The 27281-nt window shown below is 44.9% G+C and overlaps 2 protein-coding genes across 2 annotated transcripts in view; both read left to right on the top strand.

The window, feature by feature from the left end:
* LOC116973618 (dystonin-like) overlaps positions 1-27281 on the top strand; it is a 523324-nt gene that overhangs the window by 283788 nt on the left and 212255 nt on the right. Inside the window, 4 exon segments of the mRNA XM_033021855.1 lie at positions 12547-12699; positions 16430-16518; positions 18236-18371; positions 19079-26821. Of these exon segments, the coding sequence (XP_032877746.1) occupies positions 12547-12699; positions 16430-16518; positions 18236-18371; positions 19079-26821 (8121 nt within the window).
* On the top strand, positions 6456-9912 carry LOC116973617 (plectin-like). The gene is made up of 2 exons (XM_033021854.1): positions 6456-6590; positions 6651-9912. The coding sequence occupies exon 2, from the start codon at positions 7067-7069 to the stop codon at positions 9152-9154; it is 2088 nt and encodes a 695-aa protein (XP_032877745.1). The 5' UTR covers positions 6456-6590; positions 6651-7066; the 3' UTR covers positions 9155-9912.

Below are 27281 nucleotides of genomic sequence, written 5' to 3'. Positions count from 1 at the left end.
CCACAGCTGTAAACCATGCAAGCTGTGGATTCATTTATTAACATGCAAAGGAAAGAATTAGAAGGTGTCAAAAACAGAGCGAGCTCTTCTGCAGCCATGTCCTTCGGGGGAGCTTGGAGACGTTATTTAGGAGGGTTGGAGATTGGAGACGGTGGGGGGTGAAAGGAATTGATGGTTTGGTCAGAGTGAACATTTCAATAACATCTCTGAACCTTGTCGCTAGCTTGAAAGTCAGAACTGGAAAATATAAATCAATGGTCCAATTTGTACATGAGGGAGGGTGTGTTTATTTTTGATATATAAATGGTCACTACAGCGATGGAGATTATATCCATTCAGAGTGAATTGGGCTCAACACTGGTGTGATGTTGAGTGGGGTGGGATAGGGGAGTGGGATGCTGGGGTTGAATGAATGTCAGGTCTGTGGTCGGGAGTTTATATTACTGGTGTGATGCTGCCATCTGCCGGTTATTTGTGGTAATAGCAGCCTTTCTGATTCTACCCGCTGACAATACTATGGTGTTGCTTCCTAAGCTGGGTGCCTAGCTCTCATCCTTGCCTCAGTCGTTGATTGTGTGGCAATTAGTAGCAATACAATCAGGTGTGGCTTCAATTTGAGCTTCTGTGGGGACAACCTTTGGCTGTAATTACTGCTGAGTCTTTTTTTTAAATCGAAGATCTTGCCCGATTTTTATTTGTTTCAATATTAGAACTGATGTATCATCCAGCATCAGTGTCCATAACATTTTGTAAACCTTACGCATTTGGCCAACATTCAGATGTGTAAAATAATCCATGTCATTGATATTCCATAATGGGCAACTTCATGTTTAAAAGTCAAGCAGTAATATTAAATAATTGCTTTTCCTCTTGACTGATATAGTTTCAGCCTCAAAAACAGAATTTACAAGCATAATTCTGCTTCATTTCATGCAGAGTGTTTGTATGGGTGTGGGTGGGTGTGTGTGTATGTGTGCGTGCGTGCGCACTAACACTTTACAGCATTTCTGTCTGCACTAATTTAAAAATAATCAAAGATTTGAATGAATCTAACAAATGAGAGTGGACCGACTCATTTCCATTCTGTTGCGATCTCTTTCTGCACTGTATCTCTACACTGAACTAAACTGAAACCAGGTTGAAAGATTTGTCAAAAGTCAACATTAATGGTGGATGTTTCCACCAAGACAAAGAGGTGCACCCATGACTTGCTGAAATCCACGCAGCCTATATAAGAGAATCCAAAATATTTGTTCAGGAGGATTGCAATTGCATAAAGTAATGCATTTACACTGAGTTCAACATTACAGAACATGTGGATGGTTTCCTTCATTGCCTGAATAGAGCATAGAGTGTAATTCACCACGGAGTGTGACTAGTTCATTGGTCAGTGCATCAAGTTTAGCCTGTTTTGTGGTGTGTTGTGCAGCACTTGGACTGCTTCAGGCTCTGAGATGCCACACTACTGCTGCATGGTACTGGGAAATGGCTGATCGCCGCATTGCCTGGTATCATGCCCCTGGGAACTGTGCAGCTCTATGTACAGGTCTCTGAAGCGTGGACCATAATATCGGAGAGATGCCCTGAGAACACTGCCCTCACCAGGGCTGGCCTGTTTACTTGAGGAACTCCCTCCAATTCTGTAGAAGCCAGGGCCCTCCGATTAGCCTTGTACTCAGTTGGAGTGGAGGCAGACTGTGGTCTGAGTTCTTCAGGATGACCTTTACATGTTTAGTTTAGTTTATTGTCATGTGTACCGAAGTACGGTGAAATTTTTTTGTTGCGTGCTATCCAGTCAGCAACAAGACAATATAGGATTACAATTGAGCCATGTAGTGCAAGGTGAAGCCAGCAAAGTCCGATCAAGGACAGTCCGAGGGTCACCAATGAGGTAGATGGTAGTTCAGCCACCCAAATGTGTTTTACCACCCAAGTGTTTGTGATACCACCAATTACAATATGGGTACGAAAGGAGTGGATTTAACAATGCATGTACGTACAGGTACTGTAATTGTCATTCTTATGATTAACATGTTTGTCACGATTATTTGGAACAGAGACTCGCAAAACTATTGGAGAGAGTGATCTGCATTCAACCCATGTACATTCGTAGTAGTGTCCACTGAAGTTGCACATTTTGGTTTTATTTTTCCTCTTCATTGGAAACTCTGACAGGCTCGGCTAACAGCTGGCTGTAAATTTTCTTTATAAATGTCTTTGAACAGTTCTTAAAGCTTGTCTAATTCTCATGTGTAAAAGTCGTATCCTGACTTGGGACACGAGTGGCCATCCCTCCATCGTTGGTGGGACATCATCGTGGGAGCAATCTCGCTGCGTGAACTACCGTGGTTCAGGAACAAGGTTTGGCGTCACCTTTCCAACCAGGGAACGGCAACTAATTATAACCGTGCCTCGATCGAGAATGAAAAATCAGTCAAATATTCACCGTTGACTTTACATGAAGCTTCATAGTTATCACATTTGAATGTGTTCTTGCTGTTTTTCTGTTTTTCCCCAAACCACTGCTGGGTAGCTGAACCAGGTGGATGATGCCGTGTTTAACAATGGGGAAAATGCTTCTTTTAAAAGGTGATGGGGCCGAATATAATAGTCACTTGTGGTGTCTACTTTTACTTAGAATACTTAAGCAAGTAAATATTTTTTTCCCATTTTTATGTGGTCAGTTCACAAAATTTGACATTGCACCTTCCCTGTACCCCCCCCCCCCCCCCCCCCCCCCCCTCCCACCCCACCCCCACCCCCGCTTGTGACTCACTAAGCACTTGGTTTTATTTGTGTGTTAGAAAATGAATCCAGCGAATCCTGCCAACTTAGGGGTTCCCAGTCAGCAGCAGCCTCTGCCGACCTTGGGAGACTGGAGCTTGGTGAAGATAGAAGGTCTGGTGGAGGAGGTGGGTCAGTTGAGAGAGAAGGAGCGTCGTCTGGAGCAGCGGTTGGCGCGCTTGCGGGCGGACTCCGAGAGCGAGCGGACGAAGCACTGGCAAGCGGTGGAAGAAGTGAGGCTGGAGAAGAGCAAGTCCGACCTCGAGGCAAGTCAGTGGAGGGTGGAGCTGGAAAGGATATTGAGGGAGAAGGCCAACCTGGAGGAGAAGTTGGAGCAGATGGAGCGATTGAACCTGGAGGGTCAGGACGGAGGAAAGCTGCATATACCGGGGAGAGAGCCTGACTGCATCACTTTGGTGAGGAGCACATGGGAAGGTCACCTGAAGCAGGAGAATTATCGCCCAGCACAGCAAGGGCCTGAGTACTACGATGCGCTGGACCTTGCCGAGGCTTGTGGGCTGGAGGGCTCCAGCACGGACACTGTGCAGCAGGTGGTAAGAATATCACAAATGCTGGATCTGATGCAAGTTTACATCAGAGACCTACTCCAAGGGCCTGAGGATGAGACGACAGTGGTGGGAAGAGGAGTTCCAGGGAACGCATGGGATGGGCTGAGAAAAATGGTCAATGAGATGAGCCAGGTTAATGACGAAACTCAAAAGAACTTGAAGTACTTGCTGATGGAAATGAGGGGTCTCACACAGAAGGTGAACGGAGTGGAGCTTAATGCTTCCGGGCAGCTGACGCAGTTGGGGGCTGCAGACCTTAAGCTTGAGAAAGCCCAGGCGGAGAGGGAACTACTGCTCAAGAAAGAGGAGGGTTATCGGCAGAAGGTGACCCTGTTAGAAGATGAGCTGAAGGACAGCCGACGGCAAAGGGAAGATTACAGGGTGATGGTCGAGCAACTATCTCGGGACTGTGCCGCTGCTCGATCGCGGGCTCAGAGTTTGGAAAAGGAGGTGGAGGTTCTTCGCTTTGACCGGGACCTTGCTGTGCAGCGGACATTGACCTACAACACCACAGTCAGCAACTTGAAGGGGAAGCTGGAAGCGGCTGAGGGAGAGAAGAGATGTGGGGAAAAAGAGTTGGCAGCAAAGGTCACGGAGTTGGAGGACAAGTTGGCCAAAAGCCAACGGCTGTCGAAGGAGATGGAGATCAAGTTGGATGAGGTCAACCAGGCTTGGAGTCGTGCTGAAGACGTTTCAACCATCTTAAGGACTGACGCCAGTCTGCTTCAGAACTCGAGGACACTGGCAGAGGAGAGTATGCAGTTGCAGCAAAAGGAAATCTGCGGCTTAATAGAGAGATTGAAGGGTATGCAGGTGGTCATAGAGGAGAAGGAGAAGAGGGAGTTCGATTCTCAGGTGATGGTCAGGAAGTTGGAAGATGACTTACTGCGTGGGAAACGCACGGCAGCTGAACTGAAGCAGCAGGTTGACAAGCTGGTGTCGGCCAACCTGAGAGCGGACAGGGTGGTGGCCAGCATGCAGAGTGAGCGCGACTCTTTGGCGACGGAGAGAAAGGTTGCGGGCGAGAGGGGCGACGCGGAGAGAGAGCAGGCTGACTGCTTGCGAGAGCAGCTGGAGAAGGTGCAGGAGCAGTTGTTCCGGAGAGTGAAGCAGGACCAAGAGCAGGAGGTCATGATTTGGAAACTGCAGGAGGAAGTGGAGCAAGGCCGGCAGGTGATGACTAGCCTGAAGCACCAGCTGGTAGAGTCCAGCGAGGCAAAGCTGGCAGAAGCACATAGTGTGAGTGACCTCCAGAAGAAGCTGTCCACTCTAACCCTGGAGAGAGAAGCCCTGACAAAGGTCATAAGCAAGCAACAATTTCTGATGCAAGAATTCGGCATCAAGCTCCAGCACGCCCAGCACGAGCTGGACAATGACACTGCCCGGCCACGGGGTAACTGTGCCAAAGCCATATGGGCTGGATTCGGCCACGATAATGGTATGGCGGAAGATTTAGTGTTGCAAGCGAGCGGCAGCCAGTGTCACCTGGGGCGATACAGAACATGGGACAGAAAAAGTGTGGCTGGGGAGCATGGCACCCGGAGTCGGAGCACTCCCTCACTGACCGGTTATGAGGGTCAGTTCACGGAGTGTGAGCAGCAGAGCTGGAAACCAGTGCTGACCGCTCAGCATGCCGCCGGGCAGACCAAGTCCACAATCGTGCAGCAATCAACAGGATTGGTGGAAGCCCAGTATCTTCACGGTCTAAATGAATTGCACAGACCGAAGCTGCCCTCAATAACCGAGGAGCCCAAACAAAACACGGATCAGGTGCCCAAGGTACATCTCCATCCGTGGGGAGACCTCAGCTTGCTTGGGAGTCTTTGGGTGAACTGCTTGCTTGGCTTGATAGTGGACCAGATGATACGAAGGGCAGGCTTTAAACCAGGGCGTCAAGTCCATGATGAGTAGATGAGATTACCTGTTAAGTATAAGCATCCTGAAAAACAGAGCTCCACTTATAATTTGGTTTAATTCTTTGACAATATAGTTTGACCCCAGCATAGATTTCAGTTTTAGAATTGTAGTGCACCCTGAACTTTACTCTGGTTACTCTAATTGGCTGTCAATCCAGAAAGAGAGTCCATCTTGTGCCACTGCTTCATGCCAACCTCGCCAATTCTTTCACACAAGAGACCCAAGAGAGAGTGAACACTCTGACTCTCTCCCACCACTGTTTGTGAACGGCTGCGGGAACACTGTACCTGACCCCATCAGCTAAGTTGTGGGGACTGGAGCCTGTTGTGTGCATCAGAATAGAAACTTGAGCCACAAAGGAGAGTTGCTTTCCAAATCTGAGTGGGTTTTCTTTAAAAAATCTCCAATATCATCTTGGTTTCGAATCCATGTATAGACACTCCCTCCTGATGCTTACTCAGCATTCTCCCCCCCCCCCCCCCCCCCCCCCCCCCAATCATTGTGGCGAGCTTCATGCAAGAGCAAGATGTTTGATGATAGATTATCAGGAACAGGATTTATTGATAAACAAGCATGCAGACAGCCACACTTTTTTGTCTTTCAAACTCTGTTGAAATTCATCTTTTACAAGCACCTTACAGTAATAGTAATGATCCCATGACATATCCTTCATCAATCCTTTAGAAACATAGAAACATAGAAATTAGGTGCAGGAGTAGGCCATTCGGCCCTTCGAGCCTGCACCGCCATTCAATATGATCATGGCTGATCATCCAACTCAGTATCCTGTACCTGCCTTCTCTCCATACCCTCTGATCCCCTTAGCCACAAGGGCCACATCTAACTCCCTCTTAAATATAGCCAATGAACTGGCCTCGACTACCCTCTGTGGCAGAGAGTTCCAGAGATTCACCACTCTCTGTGTGAAAAAAGTTCTTCTCATCTCGGTTTTAAAGGATTTCCCCCTTATCCTTAAGCTGTGACCCCTTGTACTGGACTTCCCCAACATCGGGAGCAATCTTCCTGCATTTAGCCTGTCCAACCCCGACTGCCTGTGTCGCCAAAAGATTTTGAACATTTCAAAATCCAATGGCGACAAAACAAAATGTTGCGACACTTGAAAAAAAAAACACCGCACGTCAATACATCGTCACGCCGTGAATTTTTCGGTGACCTGATACATCAGTCAATGATGTCGGCAGTCGCCGAGAAAATTGCCAAGTGGGACAGGCCCGAAACTCCTCCCACATGGTTGACCTGAGGCCAATTTGATCAACATGGGCAATTAACATTGAGCTATTCATTCAGCAAGCATGGAAAGTTTTAAAGTATTTTAATAATTATATTCAAGGTAAATTATTAGTTTTAACATGGTGACAGAGCAAAGAGTTGCTCTGTCACCATGTTAAAACTAATAATTTACCTTGAATACAATTATTAAAATACTTTAAAACTTTCCCTGAAGAACAAATAAGAATAGCTGTAGAGAAGGACAAAGCAGAGATAGAGATGTATTCTGGTCCACTCAAAGGACAGTCTGTTTGCATACCTTTTGGGATTTGCCTTTTGAGACCCTGCTTTCTGGTGGTGATCATTGTTGGGCTACATTTCATGGCAAAACTTGCACTTCAAGAAAACTTTGTTGCAGCAGTTTCTTCTGCTTATCTTTATGGACCTTGGGTTCTGTGAACTTGCCATGTTCTCCCTCTGCTCTCTCACCTATTTGCTTCCTCTGGGCTCTGGGCAACTTCTGATATCATTCGACTCCTCATCATGTCCAATGTTGACTTTCACAGATGGCAAATCTGGAGCCACTCAAATCGCACGGCAAAATGGAAATAACATCCAAGCGCATAGAGATGCTTTCGTATGGGAAAGAAAGGTTAAAGCATCACACCAAATGTTTTGCAGCAAAGGAGGCAGATGATGAATTAAGTAAGAGTGTACAAGATGTGGTTGCATCTTGCACAGGTCGAACTGAAGGCAAGAGTTGCATTGGTGACATTGTGGGTGCCAGGTTAAGCACAATGAACATATCTCATGGTACTGAGCTCTTGTCTCAGAACATGTCAACTAGACCACACACCAAGATGAGCGAGAAGCTGCCAAAGACCCCGAACCTGAACAACAACACAATATTTCCAGCACCGACTGACGACAGTAGACCCATCAAGATGAGCACATCTGAGGATGAAGTCTTTCTTTCGAACAATACTTTGGAGCTTCAAGGTTTGCGCCGCCGTGTCACGGTGAAGGAGCTGATTGAGGCTGACCTCCTGAACAAAAATGTTGCAGAGCAGCTTGATAAAGGAATAAAGACTGTCTCACAGGTGCAGATGTCCCTGGGCAAGTACCTGAACCAAGCCAACTCAATCGCTGGCCTGTACTTGGAATCTAGCAAGCAAAAAATCTCTTTCAATGAAGCAGTGAAGGAAGGGATAATTGAATCATCCGTAGCCCTTGAATTTTTGGAAGCTCAGGCAGCAACAGGCTTTCTTGTTGACACCCTGTCCCATGGAAAGTACTCGGTTCAGGAGGCAGTTGATAAAGGTCTAGTGGCCACAGAGTTCAAGGAGGCTCTGCTGCAAGCGGAGAAAGCAGTCACAGGTTATTTGTATAATGGGAAGACCTTGTCTGTTTTCCAAGCCATGGAGAGCAAGCTAGTCACAAGGCAAGTTGGAACACGGCTCCTCGAAGTGCAGATCGCAACGGGAGGAATCGTTGACCCCGGGCGCAGTGTTAGGTTGCCACTGGAGACGGCATGCAAGCAAGGTCACCTGAGCCACGAGGTTGCGCGGACCTTGAACAAGACGCTTGGCAAAGTGAGAGGCTTTGAAAATCCCAACACCAGGCAAGGTGTGCATTATGCAGAGTTGATGAAGCTGTGTGTGGTGGATTTAGCAGGGAATCATCTGCTCCTCCCTTTTGGAACACGGAAGATTTCCACCCCATCCCCTGACACGCCTAGCACCATTTCAGTGGTAGACACGAACACAAAATCAGAGATAACTCTATATGATGCTTTTCTGAAATATTACATTGAGAAACAGATCTATCTTGAGCGTTCAGAGGTGCAGTCCCAGTGGAGAGAGACCACTGACAAATCAGAGGGTGGCACTCGGTACTTTCTAACAGACGTGAACTCTGGAAGGATGTTCAGCATCGACGATGCTTTAACCCAGGGTAAAATCAGCCAAGTAGACCTCAATAAATACCGAGATGGCCGTATCACCGTGACCGAGCTGGCTGACATGTTGACAAGCAGGAGCACTGTGGCCCCAAATCCCAACAGTCCAATTGCAGGCATTTGGGATCCGAATGAATGCCGGAGGATTTCCGTCCTGAAAGCCATGCATCAGAATTTGTTGGATCGGCTGACAGCCACCCGGCTGCTTGAAGCGCAGGCGTGTACCGGCGGGATAATTAATCCACCGACCGGGAAGCGATACTCCATCTCGGATGCTTTGCAGTACGAATTAATGGACACGGAAATTGCTGCCAGCATTCAAAAATCGCAGCAAGCCTACAGCGGCTTCCAGCAGCCTGGCTCCCAGCTCGCTTTGTCAACCTACGAAGCTCTGCGGAGGAACCTGGTGGGACGTGACTTAGGCCACCGGTTCCTGGAACTGCAGCACCTGACCGGTGGGCTGGTGGATCCAAACTTGCAGACAAGAATGCCCTTGGAGGACGCCCGAAGCAATGGCCTTGTTGATGACCAGACTGCACGGAGGCTGCAGGATGAAAAGATGCACGCCAGGAACTTGGTTTGTCCAAAAACCAAAGAGAAGATCTCATACAAAGAAGCTTTGGCCAGAGCTGTATTTGACTGCCACACGGGAATGAGATTCCTGGAGGCAGCAGTGCGATCTGACACTCTGAAGTAGTGCTTCACCACTTTATAGCCAATCCCGCTCCCGGAGGATTTCCGTCCTGAAAGCCATCCATCCCGCTCCCTCGCCCTGTCCTTGCCATATTGTTTCTTTGCTTCTACATTTTTGGGGTAAGGGAATCTAAAACTAGATCACATACATTTAAGGTGAGAGGGGAAAAAATCTTTGGGGCGTATATGGAATGTGCTGCCAGAGGATTTGGTACAGGCAGGTACAATGACCGCATTTAAAAGAAACTTAGACTGGGGCATGAATAGGAATGGTTTTGAAGTATATGGTTCCAGTGCAGGCTAGTGAGACTACCTGGGTTAAGCAATTTGGTTATCATGGACAAATTAGGTTGAAGGATCCATTTCCATGCTCTCTCGCTCTTATGACTATTTGCACCATCTCACCCGATGCTTTGGCTGCTTAGGGCTTAAATATTTCAGACACAAATCTTTAATGGAATGTTCATCACAGTTGTTGCCTTCACCTCCTCCTTCTTCTTCATTAGGACATTTCCCAGGGTGTAACTTGGGTTTCAGTGCTTCATTGATCCATTGTCCTTGTCCATTCTTTGCCACTCTGACCAGGCAATAATTGTCAACAGATGCGATGACCTGATATGATTATTACTGAAACATGATACTGTTTTCACCATGATTTTGTATCAGTGCTTGAAACTCAGCAGTGTGGACTCTGGCTGTCCGAACTTTTGTTCCGCACTGTTCCTATCTGTGGTTTCAGATGTCTTTTCTCATTCTCCTATAAATACAATACAATACCGTTTATTTGTCATTTGGACCTCACATGAAGCTCAAACAAAATTTGGTTTCCGCAGCCATACAACAAGAAAAGAACCAAGACACACACCAACACAATTTACACAAACATCCATCACAGTGAATCTCCTCCACACTGTGATGGAAGGCAAAGTCTTGTCTCTCCCCTGCTCTCCATTCTTCTCCGGATGCCAAAGTCAAAGTCAAAGCCCCCGGCGGGCGATGTAAGGCCCTGCTCCGGGTCCCAATGCCGGAGACCCGGGCGGGCGCTTGCAAGTCCCGCGGCTGTTCAAGCCGCGCCGGGCGATGCAAGGCTCCGCTCCTGCTCACCCCCAGCCAAAGAGCTCCTCTAGTATCTTTACTTTCAACCCCGCAGTTCCTTCTACACAAACTAAGTACAGGTGGAGGTCCACCCTGGAAGCTCCCTGGTGCATAAGAAACGTCCAAGCAAGCAATCCATTTACTAATGGGAGCAGCACCTATTTTCTGTGGCCCAGTTGCAGAAACTATTTTCCGTCTGTTGGGCAACGATAAATTGAAGGAGAACACAGAGAACACATAACAGCAAGTGCCCTGGTCAAGGAGTTGTATTCAGATGCAGGAAACCTTCTTGTATCTCATTTATAGTGGCAGTGCCGCACGGCATGATATTATGTGTCCTCCGTGGCAGGGGCATTCCAATGATTTAAGGGGTGGTTTATGACTCGGGATGCACTGCCAGAAGAGTTGCTGCCGGCAGCTTCACTATAAAGGGAATGACAAGGTGAAAGATGTGCAGCCTTCTGAGGGAAGAGGAGGGGAGGTGGTTTTTTGCCGTGCTCCACGAGACTACAAATTTATCACAAAATATTACATTTTTAGACATAAAAGGCTGGGGTAATTCAGCGGTCCAGAGATGCTGCCTGACCTGCTGAGTTACTCCAGCCTTTTGTGACTGTCCTCGGTTTAAACCAACATCTGCAGTTCCTCCTTACACCTGTTACATTTTTAGCATGCCCTTCAATGCAGGAGCTTGATAAATTTTAATAAGCATCGTAATTTGATCTGGTAGGGCTCCCTATTCTGTGCAGTGGTGGTTGTAGTGTAATCATTTGGGTTTATTCTGCGTTTCGTCTGACTGAGACCACAAGGAAATGAGCTACCGATTACGCTACCCATTACCAAGAATCCCAGTTTACCCCGCAGACTCTACTGATTACCAGTTGGTTCAGGTGATCCTTCAGCTAAAGAGGGAATCTATTGCTCAGGCTTCCTGCCACAGAGATGCTCTCCACATTCTCCCCTCCCACACCATGCAATATCTCGTTGTCACCGTGCAATGGGCAAGGTGATTATGCGTAGTGGTTCAAATACATTACAGGTGTGAACCGTTGAGACTCATGGATGGTCACCTTTACCTTGTTGGAGGGAAACTCCAGAGGGTAACCTGTTTCGATAGGATTCACTGGGGGGAAGCATCCTCCTTGGCAAGGGCATAACGTGAGATCTCAGATCAGCAAATACTTTCGTATCCATCTATCGAGCAGAAATGGGGATTGGGTCTGTGGGCAGGAATGAAAAGAAGAATGAATAGGTGGTAGAAAGGCAGTAGAACCTTCAATGAACGATATTGTTCTTACTGGAACATATAGCCAGAAAACTGTTCTTAAACTGTTTTATTTAACGAAGACTCCAACTTCGTTAAATAAAAAGGTGCATTTAACTTCTTAGTTTCTTGTAATAATTTGTAGTTGCATGAATTAACAAAAATGTAGCTCTAAATTAACAAAAAAATGTTTGAAACATCTACCTGGTTCAGTTTTTCCAAATTTGGGTACTGCCAGCTGCCACATGAAGACTTCCAGAATGGATCAGAGGATGTTGCCAGAGTTCCCTGCATCTGAATGGATGCTCCTCCATTGAATCTCGCCAAACTCTTCGGAAGAAATAGCTCCAGAAGATATATCACAGATATTATAACATTCCATGCAGTTATAAAGGATCTTCACGGTGTCATTACAATACGACTATGTAAAATTTAGACACTTTCTGAATTAAAATATTTTTTCTCCAAGTTGTTTCATTCTTCTGTTTGAAAGATGACTTGGCAATTGCACACTTTTTTTTAATTGTCTGCTTATAACTGTATACTGTGCATAGCCTGTTCACCGTGTCACTGAATTTGTCATAAATTGGCACAATATCAAAGTGTTGCCTCAAGTGGAAACGTAAGAAAGCAAGAAGGAAAAATGTCAAAATGTCCATAGTGTAGAAAGGGCCAGCAAACACTTGCAGGAGAAGCTTCATGCTTTAAGGTATCACTATCAGCTCTAAGTTCAAACTTAAAAGCCTAACTGTCAGGAAATGCAGAGTGCAGTTTTATAAATGAGATTGTTGTTTATGGATTGTAGAATATCCATCCTGGAAAAGCTGCAGTGTGATTTCGTGCTTTGGAAATATATTTTTTTCCATTTGACCTTAACCTGCTGAATAATATACATTTGCAGAAGTGGGGGAGAAATTTGTTTGAAGTGTGGTCTTTCCCGTCGGATCTGAATAATGGATGTCCAATTACGTGGAAACCAATTGGGTGTTCCTGACATCAAATTGCATTGTTTTCAATCCGTCTTTTAACCCTGCTAGAAATCAGTGGAAGAGTCAAAGCAAGAGCATGTCGAGAAAGTTGGCGAATTGATGAGATGGGTTTCTGAGAAGAACAAGAGTTTAGCTGTGAAACATCGTCAATCACCCGCACCTGAGCCCAGTGCAACTGAGAAGTCACTTTCCGAGCAGCAGGTACGGTTACAAGAACGCATCAAGGTTTATGTGTTATCTGGAATGTCCCACTGGACCAGATGGATGGCCTAGTCCCATGCCGTCCATACTCAGCAATGATATAACACGTTTGAAGAAATAAATGTTTCCAGTGTGAAAATAAAGAGTTTCTTGGGGGAGAAGGTGGAGCCAAGTGTGGAATTGAGCTGACTGGTGCTATCACGATAGGCACAATAAATAATGACACATTTATATCAAGTAACAAGGCATTTCACAGGAGGTGATTTAATTACAATTTGTGGTCAGGTTACCCAAATAGCATTAGAACAAAAGCTTGAACAAAGGAAAACTTTCTCACAAGGGTAATAAAGGAGAGGTTTGAGGTGCAAGTTGCAAAAAATTAACCGATGGAATCCTGAGCTTTGGCTGGAGTCAAGTTGAGGCACAGTTGCTGCGAGTGGGGTGATTGAAATGAACAATGAACAAGGAGCCAGGTTTGGAGTAGCAGGATAGAGAGGCCATGCGGGAGATTTAAACTGAAGGATACACTTTATAAAACTGCGGCAGCTTAAGACTTACAAGTTCATGTCATAGGAGCAGAATTGGGCTGTTTGACCCATCGAGTCTACTCCACCATTGAATCATGGCTGGTTTAACTTGCCCTCTCAACCCCATTCTCCTGCCTTTTCCCCATAACCATTAACATACCCTTGCTAATCAAGAAGTTGTCAATCTCTGTCAATATCATTCTTTAGCACTGAGCAAAGTCTGAGGCGTTAGAGGATATTTTTCTAAATGGGTCCATTGTGCGACTGGATTCAGCCCATGCTGCTTTATATGCCAATAACATGTTCCCAGTCCATTGATCAGTGCCCTTTTCTGGTGACGTTGAGCCCCATTTGAATGTCCTGAAGTGAAAATCTATTCCAAACTATTTTTGGCTTTTGGTTCAAAACCTCAACTTGCAGCAGGTGGCGGGGGGAAGGGGGTTGAGAGTTGTCATAGTGGTTTCCTCCGTAGATACTTTTGATTTGGTTGACTTTGAGCGGCACGGTGATGTAGCGGCATAGCTACTGCCTTACAGCGCCAGAGACCCAACTACGGGTGCTGTCTGTACGGAGTTTGTACGTTCTCCCCGTGACCGCGTGGGTTTTCTCACAGATCTTTGGTTTCCTCCCACACTCCAAAGACATTCAGGTTTGTAGGTTAATTGGCTTGGTATAAATGTGAAATTTAGGGTGGTGTTAATGTGTGGGGATCGCTGGACTGAAGGGCCTGTTTCCGTGCTGTATCTCTAAAACTAAAAGCTCACTGAAGATTAGCTCTCGCAGTGATTCTCACAACCTCATTTCGAATAAACCTATCAATTTTTTTAAATCCTCAATTTCAAACCTTCCATCACATCAGTACCTTTGTAATCTCTTCCAGCCATATAAACATTCAAAATATCTGCCATATTTTAATTCCAGCCTCTTACTACATATTTTCAGACACTGATACACTTCTGTGAAATGCTTTAGGAAGTTAAAAGCACTATAGCACTGCTAAGTATTGCAGGCACAAGGCAGACATCTCGTTCTGTTTACATCCAGTGTCAGGTCACTCCCATGCTTGGGTTCCTCGTTGCATTTACATATAAACTGTAGCATCCATGAAAAGTGCTCCTGTTCCTGTACCAATAGCACACTGTGTGGTTGCATGACAAAGAAGCTATTGCATCAACAAGGAAACAAATTGGGGACATGTCTGAACTAAGTACCTCCATCAGCAAGTCTACTCAGTCTATGAAAAGTGCATTTTGAATGAGCTACATGGTGATTATAGTTCAGAGCTTGGAGGTATTACAAACAAGATTCCTAATCATGTTTTGATCTGCCCTTTGTAAATAACTTGAAAGAGATTTGGTTGAAACCAAAAATTATAATAATCATAGAGAAAGTGCAGAGAGTGGAATCACAGGAATGCTCTTTCAAGGAATTGCCATAGACATTTCAAAGAAAACCGCAAAAGAGCGTCTTGCATTAAGTGTCCTGCTACATTATCTCATTCAATGACTTTTGGACTAAACTGTGCTTTGAACATTCTCACGATGGCCTGCTCTACCAGCCTTCCGATATGTTATTCACATTGGCCTTTAAGGATTAGAAACATAGGAGCAGGAGTCCAAGTTTGCTGAACTGTTCAATATGATCATGGCTGAAGCTCCATCTCACTCAAACCTAGCGGTGGTCTGAATGTCTGATGTAGAGGAATTGGACGTTGGTTTGATCACTCCTCTTCTGAAGTTTAACACAAAACAGAGAAGACCCTTCCCAGTGGTGGCGAAAGAGGAGGGAAAAGCCAAGGTGATCTTCCATGTCTCGCTTTAGGCTCAGGAGATCTGTGGTGGGCTGCCACTGGTCTCTGGTCTCTGCCCAAACTGAGAAGCCAGTGTCTGATTGTGTTCCTAATCCAAGAGTTCAGGCCAGCTCTCCTTAGTTCTGTATTCCACAGAGGAAAGGTAATTCCTTTGACCTTTGCTTAATGGAGGTGTTCCTAATGGTGCTCCAACAACAACTGTTCCCCCACTCAGACCGTGCTGCTCTTTCATTGCCAATCACAATCAAATTCTTCCAGATATCTCCAGTAAACTATAATCACAGATATATATCAGATGATTGGTGTTTCAAGTGTCCCTTCATGTTCCATTGAGTGCAATAGAAAGTGATACGATAGATTCAGTTAGCAAATTTACTGCATTGCATTGGTACTGCTTCTTTGGAGAAAAAAAATCCAATTAATCCCATTCCCTTACAATGTTTTCCCCATGGTTCTATATTCCAGAGGATATCTAGGTCACTTTTGGAGAAGAATTGCTCATCATTGGGAATTCTCCGTACAAGAACATGCATCGTGTCAGTCAGGATTGATCTGACCGTAACTCAATTGATTTGCATGTTTCCATGACCTTTAATACCCTGGCCTTACATCTATCAGTCTCAGTCCTTTGAACTGATTCCCAGACTCATGAAGAACCGAGTGTATAAGATAGGGTGAATGCACAGAGTCTTTTATCGAGAGTAGGGAAGTCAAGAACCAAAAGTCATAGGTTTTGGATGATAGGGGAAAGATATAATAATAACCTCAAGGGCAATTTTTTCACACACAGGATGGTGGGTATATGGAATGAGCTGCCGAGGAGGTAGTTGAGGCAGGTATTATAACAACATTTAAAAGACATTTGAGCAGGTACATGGATAGGAAAGGTTTAGAGGGATATGAGTCCAAAGCAAGCAGGTGGGACTAGCGTAGATGGGGCATCTTGGTCAGCATGGACAAGTTTAGCTGATGGGTCTGTTTGCATGCTGTAGGATTCCATGACTCTATTCTGGGAGGAGAGCTCTACACAACCAAATGTGCCAGAAGTACTTTGTGAAATCACCCTTGAACAGCCTGTGCTTTTGATGGATGCCTTGTAGAAAATGTGGTCTTTTTTTGTGTGTGACCTTTTAAAAGCATGACCAAAATAAAGACTTATCTAAATGTTATAAAAACAAAAAATGTTGGAAGCACTCAGCAAGTCGGGCAGAATCTGTGGAAAGAGGAACAGCTAATATTTCAGGTTGAATACTCTAACCTGAAACATGAACGCTCCAGTTTTTCTCTCCACAGATGCTGCCTGACCCGCTGAGTAAAGCAAATTCTGATTACATTTCAGATTTTTACACGTTGATTTTCAAGTAATTTCAAGGCTATCTTCCTTTGCTTTCAGGCACTGCATGTGGAATTATCAAGCAAGAAGGACCAAATTGCTGAAGCTATACACACGACACAGATGTTCTTGGCGAAACACAGTGACAAGTTAGTTTATTATGCTTCTCTGACAATAAAAGACCTCAGCCTTGTGTGGACTAATACTAAGCGTGTACAATTTAAATCATGATGTTCTGTGTGTGTGATTAGTGTTCCTTCTAACTCAGATGCATGGCATTATCAGCAAAAGATTCTTCCCACTCTATTTGAGAATAGGCTGGGAAAAGAAGAGTCACTAATTGGACCACAGCGATTTTACAGGTTTTTGATGCAGTTGAGCATCCAGACACACCCTTATCCTGAAAATTAAATTCAGGAGCATGAATAAGTGGATTTGACTTGTCACTTTCTGATTTGTATTTCCTAATGTCGTTACCAATGATAGACACAAAAATCTGGAGTAACTCAGCGGGTCAGGCAGCATCTCGCAACAATAGGTGCAGGAGTAGGCCATTCGGCCCTTCGAGCCAGCACCACCATTCAATTTGATCATGGCTGATCATCCACAATCAGTACCCCGTTCCTGCCTTCTCTCCATATCTCTTAACTCTGCTATTCCTAAGAGCTCTATCTAACTCTCTCTTGAAAGCATCCAGAGAACCAGCTTCCACCACCCTCTGAGGCAGAGAATTCCACAGACTCACAACTCCCTGTGTGCAAAAGTTTTTCCTCATCTCCATTCTAATTGGCTTACCCCTTATTCTTAAACTATGGCCCCTGGTTCTGGACTTTTCCCAACATTGGGAACATGTTTCTTTCCTCTTGCGTGTCCAAACCCTTAATAATCTTATATGTTTCAATAAGAATCCCTCTCATCCTTCTAAATTCCATAGTATATAAGCCCAGCCGCTCCAATCTATCAACATATGACAGTCCTGCCATCCCGCGAATTAACCTTGTGAACCTACGCTGCACTCCCTCAATAGCAAGAATGCCCTTCCTCAAGTTTGGAGACCAAAACTGCACACAATACTCCAGGTGTGGTCTCACTAGGGCCCAGTACCACTGCAGAAGGACCTCTTTGCTCCTATACTCAACTCCTCTTGTTATGAAGGACAACATGCCATTCTCTTTCTTCACTGCCTGCTGTACCTGCATGCTTAATTTCAGTGACTCCTGAACAAGGACCCCCAGATCCCATTGTACTTCCCCTTTTCCCAATTTCACACCATTTAGATAATAATCTGCCTTCCTGTTTGTGCCACCAAAGTGAATAACCTCACATTTATCCACATTAAACTGCATCTGCCAGGTATCTGCCCACTCACCCAACCTGTCCAAGTCACCCTGCATCCTCACAGCATCCTCCTCACACTGCCACCCAGCATTGTCATCTGCAAATTTGCTAATGTTACTTTTAATCCCATCATCCAAATCATTAATATATATTGTAAATGATATGGAGAAAGGAATAAGTGATGTTTCGGGTCAGATCCCTTCTTCAGATTGAAATATAGAAGGGGGGGGGGCAGGAAACTGGAGGTGAGAAGAGGCCGGAGCAAATCACGGCTGGCAATTGATGACCTCAGGAAGGGTGGAGTCCATAATGGTCCATTGTTGGCTGAGGAAGATGTGCTAAATAGTGGGACTAAAGGATACGAACAGTGCAACTGGTAGGACGGCTAGGGTAGGGGAGGGGGATGGATAGAGGTGGGGTGGGGGTGGGGGGAAGAGGTTCTTGTCGTTACCTGTGTTGTGAGAGAACTTTGGGACTTATCTAACTGCTTGTTAAAAATGTCACGACCATTTTTAATTCTCTGTGTAGGATATCAGAAGAGGATAAACTACAAACAGAAAAGCAAGTGGAGTCACTTCAGGAAGCTTATGATAAGTTGTGTGAACGGTCTTGCGAGGAGCTCCAGCACTCCCAGAGCATGCTGGCAGAGGCATCAGGGGAGAAGGTAAGAACCAACCCTCGATCGGGTGAAGGTTTCAGCTGAATTTCTGCAGTGGAGCTGGATTTGAATGTGGATGTATCTCCTCACTAATATTCTGAAAAACAGTGCTAACAGTGGTACAATAAGGAGTTTGCTTGGCATTACTGATAAGCACAAAAAATAAGCTTGTGTTGTCGGGTTTAAAACAAAAATGAGATTAACTTTCTGGTGCTTGGGTGAGAACGGCAGAACTGTGAAAAGAAATAAGCCACTGTATGCTGCAAACATAGACGGCATGGTCACCGTAATGTTTTTACAGAATTATTAATGTTCTCTGTAAACTGAAGCATGGTGCTTAAGCTCCACAAGATCATACTGAGCATTATTTAAGACTAAAATAACCTTCTTTTTGCTTCTTCTGATCACTAACCCTTTAAGTACATGAATGATACTTTTGCGTTAAAGGAAATGCATGCGGGACTTAAATAAATAATTACTTCTATCGACATCAATTCTGGGCCTCACTTTTCCTGCTCCATCGCTAACTTCCATCTCTTGGGTAAGTGAACATTCCACTATTGTCACATGACCGCAGGTGAAGTATATTTTGCACGAGCGGCTTCTGAGGAGATTTATTTGAGGTAACAAATTCGCGCGTCGTTTTACTTTGGCACCGTAACTTTGCCTTCCGCAATATTTTTAATTGGTCTTCTTCCCTTATTGCTTTTCAGACCTACGAAGCCATCGCAGGGGTTGTCGACCTGTCAACAGGAATAGTGTTTTCAATCTTCCACGCAATACGCAATGGGCTCATTGATTATGACACGGGTGTGATATTGCTGGAAGCACAGGTCATTGTGTCAGACCTTATCTTTCCAGAAACGGGACAGTGCCTTGACTTAGAGGAAGCGTTGAGATGCCAATTAGTAGATCAACACATCTTCAATCAACTAAAACAACTGAGAGATGCCATTCATACTTCAAGTACCTTGAGTGGAACGAGCGATATCCATCCTGCTGCTGCTGCCCATGTTCGGAATGTCCTCTCTGAGGTTCTTGTCATCAAGGTTCTTGAGGCCCAGCTTGCGACGGGAGGTCTGCAAGTACCGGTTACTGGCGAGAAGCTTGGTCTGGAGGAAGCCTTCCAGCGAAAGTTCATCACTGCTCAGCTCTACTTCAAACTTACAGAGAGGCAGAAAATGTGCAAGGAGCTGATTGACCCAAGTACATCCGAGAAAGTATCACTGATGGAGTTAATGCGGAGAACCATTGTGGATGAAGACACAAATCTCAGGCTGGTTCCTGTGAGACCGCAGCAATCGAGCACGATCACTTTGAAGTCAGGCAGAGAGACCAATGTTTTCCGGGCAGTCCATGAAGGCCTTATTGATCGCGAAGTGATGATTAGGATTCTGGGAGCTCAGCTGTTTGCAGGAGGGCTTATTGACCCCCAAACTGAAAGGCGTCTCACGGTGGATGAAGCCTTGGAATGCGGTCTGATTGATCACGATACAGCCTCCACCCTCCTCACTCATCAAGTTGAATCAGGAGGCATCGTCAACCCAAGAAGCGGTTGCAGATTAACCATGGACGAAGCCATACAATGCAATTTAATATCATCCAGCAGTGCTCTGTTAGTGTTGGAGTCACAAAAGGTGTTTATGGGCCTTATTTGGCCCGATTCTGGTGAAATATTTTCTATAGATACATCTTTGCAACAAGGAGTGGTAACCAATGAATTGGCCTGCAAAATCTTGAGTAACAGGCAAAAAATAGCAGCTCTTTACATTCCAGAAAGCTCACTAGTGCTCACACCTGAAGAGGCAACAGTGCAAGGCATAATAGACCAGAAAACAGCTCATGTCCTGAACACAATACAAATCCCTGACTTAATGCCCCGTACTAATGGCTTTCAGCCTTCCTGTGCAGATATTTCGGACTGGGCTCCAGGTTCTGAAATTGAATCTTGTGCCGCCAGTGATACTGTGGACACTGAAGAACCAGATGGAGATGAGAAATCTCCAGAGAATCAGAGGGAAGTTCAACAGAAGTTCATGATTGACTTAATGATGCACAGCTACATGGACGCAGGCACAGGAAGGAGGCTACTGCTGGTAGACAGTGACTTGAATGAAAAGGTTCAAAGGGTAATGGAAGCAAGCAGTGAGGGGGATCCCTTTGAAAATTGGCAGGGATTTATTTGTGATCGTGAAGGTGCAGGAACTAAGAGTCACTTGGAATCCAAAGAGACTTCCAGAGACAATGGCACTGATAAATGGCACAAAGATTCTGAATCATGGCAGCCAGCGGTCATGGGAAGAAAGCAGCCCAGTGTTGCATCTCATGAACAATATGGCAATATGAACTGTGAAGAGCTGTTTTGGGTGCCTGAGCTCCAGTTATTACCGATCAGTGAAGATGGGGAAGAGGCACGTTCTCAGACAGCGGACAGTCTCGGAAATGCTGCAACTGGTGGTGACGGGGGAAGGACACTTCAGGCAACTGAAACTTTGGAGAAATATGCAGAGCCTCTTGAAGGAACATCAATCCAAAGAGCTTCAAGTCCACATCTAGACCTGGATGAAAGCATTACGACGGCCAGTGGAATCATTCATTCTTTGGGGAGTGAGTTGGACAACCAGTTGAAAGTGAATTGGAAACCTGCAGAAGATGATGCTGCTCTTGAGGCTTCTCAAGAAATGAGCACACCTTCAGATTCTGGTGTACAAGAAAAGGTGACCAGTACCCTTCCTGGTGCAGTCCAGCAGATGACTGAAATTGTGCAAAGGACTCTAACTGACCAATTGTTTCCATCATGTGAGTCTCAGAGATTCACTCCATTCCCCTTGGAAATTGACTTCCAAAACGAGTTTGGCGAAGATTTGAAGAAAATGTTGGGTTTTGATGGAGGTCGCGCAGGGCAGGAGGAAGATCAAATTCTCAGCAATACTCAAGATGTAAAAGACATGCTGGTGAACTCCAATGAGAGTGGTACAAAGGATTTGAATGTCGAAGCGTTTGCAGAACCCTCAGGAGTGGAAGGACCAAATAATGCAAAAGAAAAACGAGATATTGCAGTCGAGCATCACAAAACCTTGACAGATGAAGCCGTGCATTGTCTTCCTTTGGAACCGCAGGTTCCAACTGCAGGAGCTGGGTTGATTCCACATCCCTTAGAATCTGAGGCAAGGAACTATGAAGGCCCTGCACGTGGAAGTAACAAAATCACATCAGTTCCCAGTCTGGAAGACATTGCAGATGGACATGAAATGGTGGATTTTGTTGGTATCCCAGGCGTAGAGGGGTTAAGTGAAGACACGATGGTTGTAGCATTGAAGATAGAGGAAGACATAGAGTTTGATGTCGATGACATCAGTGCATTTGAAGCTAATGACGTTATGTTTGAGGATGCAGATGTTGAGAACCAGCATGAAGGCAGCATGAAAGAAATGAGGGATGCAAGGGGGCAGAATATCATTGTGACCAGTGAAACCTTGTCCAGTGTATTTGAAGCCAATGACGTTATGTTTGAGGATGCGGATGTTGAGAACCAGATTGTCCTTCAAAGATTTATGGAGGAAAGCGAAGATTCTACAACTGACCGAGGGAGTATGAAAGAAATGAGGGATGCAGGGGAGCAGAATCTCATTGTGACCAGTGAAACCTTGCGGTCAAGTCCAATGGAAACTGGTGCTGAATGTACACGCAGCATGACTGGTACTGAGAGTCATGGAAGTGAGAAGCAGAGGGAAATAATGATCGTTGAAACGTTGGATGATATTGCAGATTTAGAAGACAGAATGGTAGCGGAAGAACCGTTTGTTATCAGTGACGTATCACAGAATGAGAGACCATATCATTGCACTGAAAATTACACGGATGGTGCATTGGGAAATGAACGGAATGGATCAGATGTGGGTGAATGTATACATCAACATATAGAGTCCACTTCAGCGGTTGACAATGGTGAAAGTTGGAGGAGCAAGGCAATTGTATGTGTGGAAGGACTGGATGATATTGCAGAGACCCAAGAAATGCCATGGTATGTCGGGGACTTCACAGGAGGGAAAGAAGTTCAAATACTCAATACAGAAGTCGAAGATTTTGAAGATTTATTTGCACCTTGCGAACAAATGTCGGAGGGGGAAATTATCTTTTTAAATGGAGAAGGCCTCCGTTCAGACCGAGATGAACAGGTTCAGAGCAATGAAAGCTGCTGCCAAGATTTTGGAGCAGTTGAAGGTCAGGACAAAAGCCAAGGGCAAGTCAGCAGCGGGTCAGTGCAAGAAAACCATCAAACATCTGAACTGGATGAATCAATGAGCGATTTAGCAAATGCAGGTACAACATTGATGGGCACTAGATTAACGATTAACAGCAAACAGCAAGAAAAGGCAAATGACTGGGCAATGCCACTGGCAAATGCTGAGGACAGTTGTATTGGAAGACATTTGTCTGACTTGGAAGAGGAGGAGGAAGATGAGAAAGAGGATGGTGGACAAGTAGCTTCTCTTGAGGCAGTGAAAAATGCAGAGCGGGACAGATCCATCTTAATCAAACAACTCCAGTCCGACATTGAAGCAGGTGGGATATTTGACCCTGTTACCGGTCGGAGGTGCAACCTCGATGCTGCTTTGGAACGAGGATTTTTGGATGAGGATATGGTTGTAGATATTCTGGTTTCACAATTCCAGGATGGAGGAATCACATCAGAAGAGACTGGTGAAAACTTAACTCTTTGCGAAGCAGTCACAAAAGGTCTTCTGCAGAGTCATGTGGCCATCAAAGTGCTAGGCAAGCTGGGTCTGATTGGAGGACTCTACAACAACTCCACAGGAGAAATAATGGAAGTGGCTGAAGTTGCAGAACATTTAGTAAACGATGAACTACTGGCCAAGATTCTGCTTTCTGAGAAAGCTGTCAGTGGGGTAATTCACCCGGAAACTAATAAGCTGCACAGCATTAACGATTCAGTAAGACTTGGAATTCTGGACAGTTCCACCGCTCTGCATTTGCTACAAGGTCAAGTTGTTTCTGGTGGCATTGTAGACCTTTATCAAGAAGGTAGACTATCAGTGGCCATGGCCTTGAAGCTTTGCCTGGTGGACGAGGAACACGTTGAACAACTGATCAAAATTGAAAAGGCTAAAAATGGAGAGCAGGTCGATAAGGTGACCAGACTGAAGGCTCTGAGCTACCAGCTTGAAACACATGGGGTGCTGGATCCACAGACTAGGCAGCCTTTATCTGTGATAGACTTGGTCAAGGGAGGGTTTGTGGAAAGGGATGCTGTGCTTAGCGTTCTTCGCAAGCAAGTTGAAGATGGCGGTATCATTCAGCATAAGTCAGGACTGCGTCTCTCTGTAACAAATGCTTTGAAGCATGGTTTAATCAATGAAAACCTAGCCAATGACCTGTTTGAATTAGAAGTATCATGCCAAAATATTTGCAATTTGCATTCTGAGAGCTATTTGCTTCCTCAGGAAAGGAATTTAAACCCATCAGACTTTTCAGCGGAGGTTAAAAGGAACTTGAAATCAGACCCGTTTTTCACTGAATTTGATGAAGTAGGATCTGATGTTGGTAACTCATTTGATGAAGGTTTGAAAAAAGAAGAACGTTTGTTTGCAAGACGTGGCTATATTGATTACAATCATTTGGACACTATTCCTTACTCTGATTTAGTGAAGATAAGTAACATAGATATAGAAACTGGGCAAAGGTACGTGGCAGTTAAACCATACCAAGAGTCATCGGATGCTGATAAAGTTGAAGCCATGTCAAAGCTGAAGGCGGCAGGTGTAGATCTGACCACTGCTCGCAGTAATCATAGAAAGGATTTAAATGATGAAACTTTGATACCCACTAAAGAAGATGAGATCACTGTGCAAGACTTTGCAACAAAGTATGATCAGAATCATAGCAGAAAGCCTCCGGAATCTGATACATCAGTTTCAGGAGATACTTTCCTCAACAATGAGCTTTCAGAGGCTGGCATGTTCTCTGCAGAAGATGTATCTATTAATCTGAGCAGCTTTGCATCCAAATCTTCAGGTTCACTTCAAGATAACTTTTTCATGTACATTCGGGAATGCACATCAGATTTATTGCCAGAGGTGGAAATATCAGAATCTACTGATGAAGGAGATATTCCAAAGAGTGAAGAAAAACAGATTAACAAGTATGGGACTCTAGATGGAGAGACAATTGTGGGAGGGAAATGTGTGGAAGAGTTGGAGTTGAACAGTACAGCAAGTTCCGCTGGGACTCAGGATCTAATTAGTAACAAAACGAATGATAAATGGGTTGAAGATGTTGAGAGAATATCGCCTGATGTGACGTTAGGCTTACAAGAACAACCATCGCTAAATGAGATGCTTACAGACCAATATTCAGTTGCACAAAGTATTGGTTGTGATAACGATTCAGAGGTTCCTGAACAGAAAGGAATCTTGATGCCGACTGTGGAGAACGAGCTGAAATCTGTTTGTGTGGAAACACATGAAGCATTGAAGGATGGACCAAGTGGTGATGTGCAGAACCCAATCAACAAACCAAAGACAAGTGGACGCAACCAAGAAAGAAAGATTGACCAGACATCAGTTAATATTGTGGATGTGGAAACTAAGGGAGAGCTTGTGTGCAGGATGGAAGAAACAGAGAACCAAGTGTCCACTGTTTCTGGAGCAAGAGGAGATGAGAGAGATGTGTCAGCCCCTGACTCGCAAATATCATCTACAGAATCTGAAATTCCTTTATGCCAAGATGGGGTTGAAGGATTGCAAGTCACAGATGCTGGAGATCATAATCTTAGGAAGTCATTGCAAGAAATAGAACAAATGTCTTCAGAAATGGAGGGAAAAGGCAGCTCAGTTGTACTGGAGAAAAATGCCATCCATTCAAGGGACACAATTGGTAAAGGTGAAGCTTTGGAACAGGTTGATGTTCAAAGGGTACCTGGGGTGAATGATGAAAAGGATGCAAGTCTCTTCAGTTCAATGGAACAGAATACAGAAATAGAACATACTGATTTAAAGCCTGCTTCAAACGCAATGGCATTATCTGGTGATGCAAAGAGTGGTGTAAAAAAGATAGATCTCCTGCTTGGTTCTTTGAAACAAGTATTTAGTAGTCAAGAATTCACTGAATCAGATGGTAACAAGTCCAGGAGGGTAGCAGACTTACTTGCTGGTTTGAAGCCAGAGATGCTGAGTCCAGAAGTGCAAGATATGTTTTGTGTTTTATCTGAAGAACAAGATCCTTTAAAAACTCAGGAACTGATCACCAGGCTGGCTGCTGAGCTTTCTCACCTCGTTCAACTCGAAGAGCCCGGTGTGATGGAAGACGAGTTATTGGATAGGCAAATGAAAGAAGCACTTAATAAAAATATTCCAATGCTATTTGGCACTGAGGTAGTTCTGCAAAATGCATCGTGGCAAACAGTCGAAGAGGGAGAGGATAATGTGAATCAAAAAAATCAAATGAAAGCAAACCGAGGAAGTGCAACCGATGATTCAACAATGCCTCCTGAGGCTTGCAGTACTGGTGCCTTGGAATCTCAAGAAGGAATCACAAAGGTTGGCATTTCTGACAATGCACTGAATGACAGCTGCTTTAATGAAACGATACTACTGAAACAAGCTGGACATGGAGATGATTGTGCAATACTGTCTGGCAATATTTTAGATGAAATGGAGTTCTTGGAAGATGCTCTGGATAAAGCTGCCTTGGAGGATACAGCAGACCCAAGTAGAAATAAGTTTGGCGGTGATTTGAAGGAAGAATACCAATTTATGCAGTCTGAACGAAATAGAAGTGGGGATGCAGATAAGGTGATACAATCTGACTCATTTAATAAATTGAACCTGCGGGGCAGTAATCAGGAAAACATCTGCAAACTACCACCAGATGGGGTTTGTCTCAAGGACCCTGAGGATTGCATTGTGAAGGAAAGTACGACGGCTGGGCAAAACATTGATGAAGGCAAAGGTGAAGGTTTTCTGATGCGACCTCATTCATTTAACGGCGTGGACAAACTGCACGAGGAAGTACGAGAGGAAGACACGATCGAGAATGCATCAAGCAATGCCTGCGATGCACACGCAGTGAATGAGAGGGAAGGAAAATCAAGCAGCCAAAACAATCACAAAGGTCCCAGCAAAGATTCAGTTGCATTGTTGCATGGTCATCCCAATGTAGCAGAACAACCAGAGCAAGCACTCAAAGAAGAGTCTCCAAATTGTTTTTGGATTGATGCGAATAAAGATGAGAAGAAGGTAGTAGAGCAAGCCATTGCAAGCGGACAAAATACAGACAAACCCGTGCATGAGGATCCAGTGGCGCAGTCTCATGGAGGACCCAGTCAAATACAAGGACTGACAACCTGTGGGGAGAAGAGCAGCATTAAAGTTGGACCACATGAAGTCTGCCATGGACCTGCTGAGAACCACCGGGCTGCTGAAGGAGATGGACAGGTCAGTAATTCTCCAGACTATTGCATCTATGCTTTACTTTAGACTTTAGAGATACAGAGTGGAAACGGGCCCTTCAGCCCACTGGGCCCTTCAGCCCAGCGATCGCCCCTTACACTAGCACTACCCTAAATTCTTGGGATAATTTACACCTACAATTAAGCCAATTAAACTACAAACCTGCACGTCTTTGGGGTCTGGGAGGAAAGCGGAGCACCCAGAGAAAACCCACATGGTCACAGGGAGAATGTACAAACTCCACACAGACAGCACCCATAGTCAATCTCGAACCCCTGTCTGGCGCTATAAGGCAGTAACTCTACCGCTGCACCACTATGCCGCACTCAATTCTAATTAGGAAGCTAAAAACCAAGAACAAATTGAATCATAATATTTTCCACATTTTAATTAATATTCTCCCTTATTCTAACAGTTAGGCAATATATGATGGTTAGGCAATATA

This window comes from Amblyraja radiata, chromosome 5 (genome assembly GCF_010909765.2).
Source record: "Amblyraja radiata isolate CabotCenter1 chromosome 5, sAmbRad1.1.pri, whole genome shotgun sequence".
In the NCBI taxonomy this organism is placed as follows: Eukaryota; Metazoa; Chordata; class Chondrichthyes; order Rajiformes; family Rajidae; genus Amblyraja; species Amblyraja radiata.
The sequence above is the reverse complement of the archived record's forward strand: the minus strand, read 5'-3'. Positions and strand labels throughout refer to the sequence as shown.

What these genes read in the sequence shown, in the direction of transcription:
- LOC116973617 (XM_033021854.1), top strand. Translation starts at nt 7,067, where the DNA reads ATGGCAAATCTGGAGCCACTCAAATCGCACGGCAAAATGGAAATAACA.